At 41.1% G+C, this 9,266-nt stretch overlaps 1 protein-coding gene across 3 annotated transcripts in view; it reads left to right on the top strand.

Moving 5' to 3' along the window:
- Nucleotides 1-5,410: 5,410 nt before the first annotated feature.
- Nucleotides 5,411-9,266, top strand: part of LOC311115672 (polypyrimidine tract-binding protein 3-like) — a 50,458-nt gene continuing 46,602 nt past the window's right edge. For all 3 annotated transcript variants that reach the window (XM_084190833.1, XM_084190832.1, XM_084190831.1), the window contains exon 1: nucleotides 5,411-5,557. In XM_084190833.1, coding sequence (XP_084046959.1) covers nucleotides 5,423-5,557 — 135 coding nt within the window. In that variant the 5' untranslated portion in view covers nucleotides 5,411-5,422. The remainder of the gene's footprint in view (nucleotides 5,558-9,266) is intronic.

Below are 9,266 nucleotides of genomic sequence, written 5' to 3'. Positions count from 1 at the left end.
TTAAATCTTAGCTTTTTAACTAGATCCTCAATATGTTTTTTTAAGACTGCAGCTTTAACATAGCCTGGTCTACAGTTGGGGCAATGGCATACATAACAGTATCGTCTGCATACAGTACATATGAAAATTAAAAGTTTTAACAGATAGACCAATATTATTTATATAAATAGTAAAGACAACCGGTCCCAATACCGATCCCTGCAGTACACCTTTCGTAATATCCTGGAAACTAGACTTAACACCATCAGAAATCACACATTGAGTCCTGTCTGACAGATAATTTTCAAACCACTTGCAAGAAGCCTGATCCAGGCCTATATCAGTCAACCTTTTAATGATTTACCTAAGGACATGAGAAAAAAAATAAAAAAATATAGGTCAGTGGTTCTGCAATAAGTGGAGCAGAGAGCTGCAGTAAGAAGGGATCAAGTGAATCACCCCCTGTGGTTTTTATTAACGTCAATATTTAGCAAAGCACTTAGTACATCATAGACATCAAGTGGTTGAAATGAAAATAAAGTCTGTGAGTCTGTTAGTGCATCGTTCTGTACAATCTGTTCTGAGGTGACTAAAGGACTCCCTCTAGTGGAATGAGATTAATTTTTTGAGATTGTCCTTTCAAACAGGTGGCCAGCTGAGCAAAATGGTTATTAAAAACACCACACATGTCAATTTTGTCTGGTATGGGACCAGAGGCAGTCAAAACCTGCTTGGACAACGAGGGGGTGGAGTTTTGTTTAAAAGATTTGACCATTTTCCAGAAGTTGGCTGGATTACCACCATAGTCCGATACACAACAAGAAATATGTTGTATTTTTATTTTCTAACCAAAGATATTTCTCAATTGTCTGAAGGAGAAAAAAAAGGCCTTTTCAGATGTAGAATCAGTCAGTCTAGCCTTAGCCCAAGATACATTTACTTCCTGTAATTTCACAGACAATTAATGCTTGAACCAAGGATTGGATCTGCCTTTTACCCTTAGCCTTTTGTACGGTGCATGTTTATCTGCAACATAGTTAAACAGGGAAATAAAACAATGAAGGGCCTGATCTTCACGTTTCTTATGCATGGCAACAGGACAATGGTCACTGAACTTATTAGCAAATATCCCATTGGCTGTAAACTTATGAGGGGATATGTGCTTCAGTCAGAAAAACGTTCTCTCGTCTCTTCGGTCTCAGCTAGCTAGCGAGCCAGCCAATAGCTACCAAAAGTGGCTAGCTAGCCAAGCTAGCTACAGAACCAAAACCCATGAAATACACTTGCTGGAAATAAACACATTTTCCTAATATAATGACTTGTATCAACATCCTTAGCTTGCCCATTCACTAAATATACTGTTAAAATAAGTCTGACTGACACCCAGTAGCTTAAGGATGCAGAGATCTAACGCGAGCTTATTAGCATTAGCCAAGCCTTATGCTGAGGGAGACTAACTAGTTAGCTACCACCCAACCCTGCACAAACCAGTGTCTAACTCTGCTGCTGCACTTTGACCTTCATTCACTACTTCCTGCTCCTGCTCGACCTGCTGTCTTTTTTTTTTTTACTCTCTTTTCGGAAGAAGTTCTGAATATCCATGTTTGCTCTGTGCTGCAGACTCTGACTTAGTGACAGGCAGGGCATACAATTAACGTTTTGGTCCACCAGACACTGTGGCAGGTAGATTAAAAAATCTACCAGCCAACATATTTTTTTCCGCTATAAAATGACACCAGCAAAACACAAAAAAACTGATACGCATGCTTTGTAATGTTTCTAAAAACAATACATGTATTACTGTAAGAAGTAATGTGGTATATTGTTTCGTTTCATTTTTTGTGACCTGAGTCTAACCTAAATATCACAGATGAGACAAACATTTTCACCTGCCTTTCAGGGTGGGAGGTTACCGTGGTAACATGTTTGCCCCTTGAGTCTGACTGGTAGAAGCACAGATAGAACAATGAGACCGGATGTGTTTAATGTGAAGCATCCGCTTGGTGTTTCCACTCACTACCAAATATGGTAGTGAGAGGAAGCCATGCGTCCGGCAGTGGGAGAAGATGGAACGAGATGAATTTTGGCCGACATTCTGCTAATTTTCTCATCGATAAAACATTTGATCTCAATACAGTTTTCTGTTCCCAAAACTAGAATCTGTTACGAACAGAGTGGACAAAGTTTTGAAGACTTTACCCTTTGCTAAAGTTAAAAAAAAAATTGCATTGTTAAGAAGGAGAGCAAAGGCGAATTGAGTTATTGCACACGCACACCTCACAGAGTAGACGTTCCCCTAACGGAAATATGCAAATGTATGCTACAACGTGCCAATAGGATCTCGCTAGCTTGTGCTTGACTCTGCCCACTGTGACTCATTTGTTCCCATTTGAAACGACGGGCTGTGGTCTATCTTGGTTTAGTTATAAAAACTATTTGGTAGCAGCGTAGTCTTCTCTTCCCTAGCAGTTCAAAGTCAAACACAGAACAACAACCTTGTAAACAAGTCTAACTTCACTAGACTTTCGTTTCAGGTAAATTAGACCAACATTTATGCGCAATGCTTCAAAAAAATCTTTCACTTCTTCCCTGCCTTTCACTCAGCTCTTCACGCCCCCAGCCAGGCAGTGTTGCAGCGTGAGGTGGAATAGGGTGTATAGGATTCGTAGTTCTTTGACTTTGTGCGATTAATTTTTAAAAAAATATGTCCGTATTTTTTAATTTTTTATACTGCATAGAGCAAGTGATGTGTGGTTATGCAAAATCATATCAGACTTAAATAAATACAAAATATACGGTGCATTCGGAAAGTATTCTGACCCCTTGACTTGTTCCACATTTCGTTACGTTACAGCCTTATTCTAAAATGGATTCAATTGTTTTTTCCCTCATCAATCTACACACAATACCCCATAATGACAAGGTGAAAACAGGTTTTTAGATTTTTTTGCAAATAATTTTTTTTATATATACACTACCGGTCAAAAGTTTTAGAACACCTACTCATTCAAGGGTTTTTCTTTATTTTTACTATTTTCTACATTGTAGAATAATATTGAAGACATCAAAACTATGAAATAACACATATGGAATCATGTAGTAACCAAAAACGTGTTAAACAAATATTTTATATTTGAGATTCTTCAAATAGCCACCCTTTGCCTTGATGACAGCTTTGCACACTCTTGGCATTCTCTCAACCAGCTTCAACAGGAATGCTTTTTCAACAGTCTTGAAAGAGTTCCCACATATGCTGAGGACTTGTTGCCTGCTTTTCCTTCACTCTGCGGGTCTGACTCATCCCAAACCATCTCAATTTGGTTGAGGTTGGGGGATTGTGGAGGCCAGGTCATCTGATGCAGCACTCCATCACTCTCCTTCTTGGTAAAATTGCCCTTACACAGCCTTGAGGTGTGTTGGGTCATTGTCCTGTTGAAAAACAAATGATAGTCCCACTAAGGCCAAACCAGATGGGATGGTGTATTGCTGCAGAATGCTGTGGTAGCGATGCTGGTTAAGTGTGCCTTGAATTCTAAATAAATCACAGACAGTGTCACCAGCAAAGCACCCCCACACCATCACACCTCCTCCTCCATGCTTTATGTTGGGAAATACACATGCGGAGATCATCCGTTCACCCACACCGCGTCTCACAAAGACACGGAGGTTGGAACCAAAAATCTCCAATTTGGACTCCAGACCAAAGGACAGATTTCCACCGGTCTAATGTCCATTGCTTGTGTTTCTTGGCCCAAGCAAGTCTCTTCTTCTTATTGGTGTCCTTTAGTAGTGGTTTCTTTGCAGCAATTCGACCATGAAGGCCTGATTCACACAGTCCCCTCTGAACAGTTGATGTTGTCTTGAACTCTGTGAAGCATTTATTTGGGCTGCAATTTCTGAGGCTGGTAACTCTAGTGAACTTATCCTCTGCAGCAGAGGTAACTCTGGGTCTTCCATTCCTGTGGCGGTCCTCATGAGAGCCAGTTTCATCATAGTGCTTGATGGTTTTTGCGACTGCACTTGAAGTAACTTTCAAAGTTCTTGAAATGTTCCGTATTGACTGACCTACATGTCTTAAAGTAATGGTGGACTGTTGTTTCTCTTTGCTTATTTGAGCTGTTCTTGCCATAATATGGACTTGGTCTTTTACCAAATAGGGCTATCTTCTGTATACCCCCCATACATTGTCACACACAACTGATTGGCTCAAACGCATTAAGAAGGAAAGAAATTCCACAAATTAACTTTTAAGAAGGCACACATTGCAGGCACTCTTATCCAGAGTGACTTACAGTTAGTGAATACATATATATATATATTTTTTTATACTGGCCCCCCGTGGGAAACGAACCCACAACCCTGGCGTTGCAAACGCCATGCTCTATCAACAGAGCTACATCCCCGCCGGCCATTCCCTCCCCTACCCTGGACGACGCTGGGCCAATTGTGCTCCGCCCATGAGTCTCCCGGTCGCGGCCGGCTGCGACAGAGCCTGGATTCGAACCAGGATCTCTAGTGGCACAGCTAGCACTGCGATGCTGTGCCTTAGACCACTGCGCCACTCAGGAGTACACCTGATAATTGAAATGGATTCCAGGTGACTACCTCATGAAGCTGGTTGAGAGAATGCCAGAGTGTGCAAAGCCTTATTCTAAAATTGATTAAATTGTTTTTTCCCCTCATCAATCTACACACAATACCCCATAATGCCAAAGCAAAAACAGGTTTTTAGACATTTTTGCAAGTAAAAAAAAAACATTTACATAAGTATTCAGACCATTTACTCAGTACTTTGTTGAAGCACCTTTGGCAGTGATTACAGCCTCAAGTCTTCTTGGGTATGATGCTACAAGCTTGGCACACCTGTATTTGGGGAGTTTCTCCCATTCCTCTCTGTAGATCCTCTCAAGCTCTGTCAGGTTGGATGGGGAGCGTCGCTGCACAGCTATTTTCAGGTCTCTCCAGAGATGTTCGATTGGGTTAAAAAATGTCAGTCTTCTGTGATGTATATAAAGTGTAATATTGGGATGCAAACTCAAAATGTAATAAATGTCAACTCTATATTTGACATGGTACAGGTGTCTTCTTTTTTTGTAAGCCCATAACCATGTGTGTGAGGTGTATGCTTTTGTTTGAAAGTAGATTTGTTGAAGACTACCAAGAATCACTCTGTGTGACCCTGATTTTAGCCCACTGCAGTAAAAGATTAAAGGCAGTGTTCCCACGTTTGCGGAGACCACATTCACGGTAAACGCTGCATATGACGGCTCAATCGTAAATTACCTTTAAATGGCGCATTGTCCAATTCGCGATCGGATTGAATCCCGGACTAAATTGATATTGGCACTAAAATATACATTAATTTCACTATAGCTTTGTCCTGTACAACATAAGAGTCTGACCTTTGTCTTTGTTGTTCCCAACCAACCAGGCTTTTATAGAAATGGCTTCAGAGGAGGCAGCGATCACCATGGTGAACTACTATACCACAGCAACGCCTCACGTCCGTAACCAGCCCGTCTACATCCAGTACTCCAACCACCGCGAGCTCAAGACAGACAACCTGCCCAATCAGGGGGTGAGTACAGTCCAACCTGACCAATCATAGACTGAATCCACTGCATGTACATTACAACCTCACCAATCAGGGGGGTGAGTACCATATAGCCTGACCAATCAGGGCCTCAGTCCATCATGTATGCAATTGCTCCCACGGTTGACCAGGCTCTATCTGAACTACAGTCTACCTTCATTGTATTACAGATAAACTTAATTGACCTGAAATTAGTATTGAATGCAGGTGAAACTAAGTACACTGAACAGAAGTTCAGGAGCAAAAAAAGAAATATATATATATATATATAATAGAATTATTGTAAAATTAACTCTGTCCATAAGGTGTAGATAGTAAGTATAGACCGGAAGTAGAGGCCTGGGCATTGTTGTTCACTAATTTACTCCAAGTAGGGAAAGGATGGTGGGGTTGAAAAGTAATAAAGGGGAGTATATATATAAAAAAACATGGGGGATTGGAAGTGATGCAGACAATTACATTGATAGAAGATACAATCTATCTGCAATATTAAGCTGATCCATTCCCCTACATTTTTTTTACAAAAATTATACAAGAAAAAAATAAAAAATATATATTTTTTTTAAAGGACACTGAACAAAAATATAAACGCAACATGCAACAATGTCAAAGATTTTACTGAGTTACAGTTCATATAAGAAAAATCAGTCAATTGAAATAAATAAATTAGGTCATAATCTATGGATTTCACATGACTGGGAATACAAATATGCATCTGTTGGTCACAGATACCTTTAAAAAAAAGGTAATATCAGAAAACCAGTCAGTATCTGGTGTGACCACCATTTGCCTCATGCAGCGCGACACATCTCCTTCGCATAGAGTTGATCAGGCTGTTGATTGTGGCCTGTTGAATGTTGTCCCACTCCTCTTCAATGGCTGTGCGAAGTTGCTGGATATTGGCGGGAACTGGAACACGCTGTCGTACACGTCAGTCCAGAGGATCCCAAACATGCTCAATGGGTGTCATGTCTGGTGAGTATGCAGGCCATGGAAGAACTGGGACATTTCCAGCTTCCAGGAATTGTGTACAGATCCTTGCGACATGGGGGCGTGTATTATCAGGGTGAAACATGAGGTGATGGCGGCGGATGAATGGCACGACAATGGGCCTCAGGATCTCGTCACGGTATCTCTGTGCATTCAAATTGCCATCGATAAAATGCAATTGTGTTCGTTGTCTGTAGCTTATGCCTGCCCATGCCATAACCCAGGATTCCCCAACTGGCGGCCCATGGGCCAAATTTGGCCCGCTGGTGGTTTTATTTGGCCCCCAAAGTTTTCTGAGCATAAACATTTTTAAATATATTTTTTATTTATTTGTGTTGTTGGACAGTGATTTTAATTTAGGAAATCTGCTCCAATCATTCCCACCCATACATAGTACAGAGGTTTGAAATTATTGTTTTAGTCAAATATTATATCTGTTTGGGCTTCTTGCGGTCGTTCAATTTGCAGTCTACAAATTATTTGTAATTATGTACCGGCCCCCTGACCATCCACTCAAGAAAAAAACTGGCCCGCGGTGGAATCTAGTTGATGATCCCTGCCATAACCCCACCGCCACCATGGGGCACTCTGTTCACAACGTTGACATCAGCAAACCTCTTGCCCACACAACGCCATACACGTGGTCTGCGGTTGTGAGGCCGGTTGGACGTACTGCCAAATTGGTAGAGAAATGAACATTAAATTATCTGGCAACAGCTCTGGTGGACATTCCTGCAGTCAGAATGCCAATTGCACGCTCCCTCAAAACTTGAGACTTCTGTGGCATTGTGTTGTGTGACAAAACTCATTTTAGAGTGGCCTTTTATTGTCCCCAGCACAAGGTGCACCTGCGTAATGATCATGCTGTTTAATCAGTTTCTTGATATGGCCACACCTGTCAGGTGGATGGTTATCTTGGCAAAGGAGAAATGCTCACTAACAGGGATGTAAACCAATTTGTACACAAAATCTGAGAGAAAAGAAAACAAATTGCATATGGAAAATTTCTGGGATCTTTTATTTCATAAAACATGGGACAAACACTTTACATTTTGTGTTTTTATTTTTGTTCAATGTACAATAAAAGCTACCCAATCAGGGGGTGAGTCCACTGCATGTACAGTCCAACCTATAAACTCAAACATATAGACTCAATGGTTACTAAAATGGGAAGAGGTCTGTCCATGATAATGCGTCGCTCTGCCTTCTTGACATCTCAGTCGACCAGACAGGTCCTACAGGCCCTAGTTTTGTTGCACCTGGACTGCTGCCCAGTTGTGTGGTCATGTGCAGCAAAGAAGGATTTAGGAAAATTACGTTGGTCCAGAACAAAGCAGCACGTATTGCACTTAGATGTACACGGAGGGTGAATGTTAATAACATGCATGTCAATCTCTGCTGGCTCAATGTTGAGGAGAGATTGACTGCATCACTATTGGTCTTTGTGCGAGGTATTGATGTGTTGAAGGTACCGAACTGTCTGTTGAAGCAGTTGGCACACATTTCGGACACTCGTCGGTGCAACACAAGACATGCCACCAGGGGTCTCTTCACAGTCCCCAGGTCCAGAACAGACTCTGGGAAACACACAGTACTACATAGAGCCATGACTACATGGAACTCTCTTCCACATCAAGTAACTCAAGCTAGCAATGAAGTCAGATAAAAAAATAACTGTTAAAATAAACATCTTATGGCACAACAGGGACTGTGAAGAGACACAGACATTTTTGTGTAGCACTTTCTTATGTACCGTTGAAGTCGGAAGTTTACATACACTTAGGTTGGAGTCATTAAAACTCATTTTTCAACCACTCCACACATTTCTTGTTAACAAACTATAGTTTTGGCAAGTCGGTTAGGACATCTACTTTGTGCATGACACAATAAAACATTTCCAACAATTGTTTACAGACAGATTATTTCACTTATAATTCACTGTATCACAATTCCAGTGGGTCAGAAGTTTACATACACTTAGTTGACTGTGCCTTTAAACAGCTTGGAAGATTCCAGAAAATGATGTTATAGCTTTAGAAGCTTCTGACACCACGCAACCGTCATACCGCTCAGGAAGGAGACGCGTTCCTAGAGATTAACATACTTTGGTGCAAATCAATCCCAGAACAACAGCAAAGGACCTTGTGAAGATGCTGGAGGAAACAGGTATCTATAGTGAGGGAAAAAAGTATTTGATCCCCTTCTGATTTTGTACGTTTGCCCACTGACAAAGACATGATCAGTCTATAATTTTAATGGTAGGTTTATTTGAATAGTGAGAGACAGAATAACAACAAAAAAATCCAGAAAAAGCATGTCAAAAATGTTATAAATTGATTTGCATTTTAATGAGGGAAATAAGTATTTGACCCCTCTGCAAAACATGACTTAGTACTTGGTGGCAAAACCCTTGTTGGCAATCACAGAGGTCAGACATTTCTTGTAGTTGGCCACCAGGTTTGCACACATCTCAGGAGGGATTTTGTCCCACTCCTCTTTGCAGATCTTCTCCAAGTCATTAAGGTTTCGAGGCTAACGTTTGGCAACTCGAACCTTCAGCTCCCTCCACAGATGTTCTATGGGATTAAGGTCTGGAGACTGGCTAGGCCACTCCAGGACCTTAATGTGCTTCTTCTTGAGCCACTAATTTGTTGCCTTGGCCGTGTGTTTTGGGTCATTGTCATGCTGGAATACCCATCCACAA

Source organism: Coregonus lavaretus (genome assembly GCF_964263955.1).
Source record: "Coregonus lavaretus genome assembly, contig: HAP1_SCAFFOLD_3690, whole genome shotgun sequence".
Lineage (NCBI taxonomy): Eukaryota > Metazoa > Chordata > Actinopteri > Salmoniformes > Salmonidae > Coregonus > Coregonus lavaretus.
This window is presented reverse-complemented; position numbering and strand designations above follow the sequence as displayed.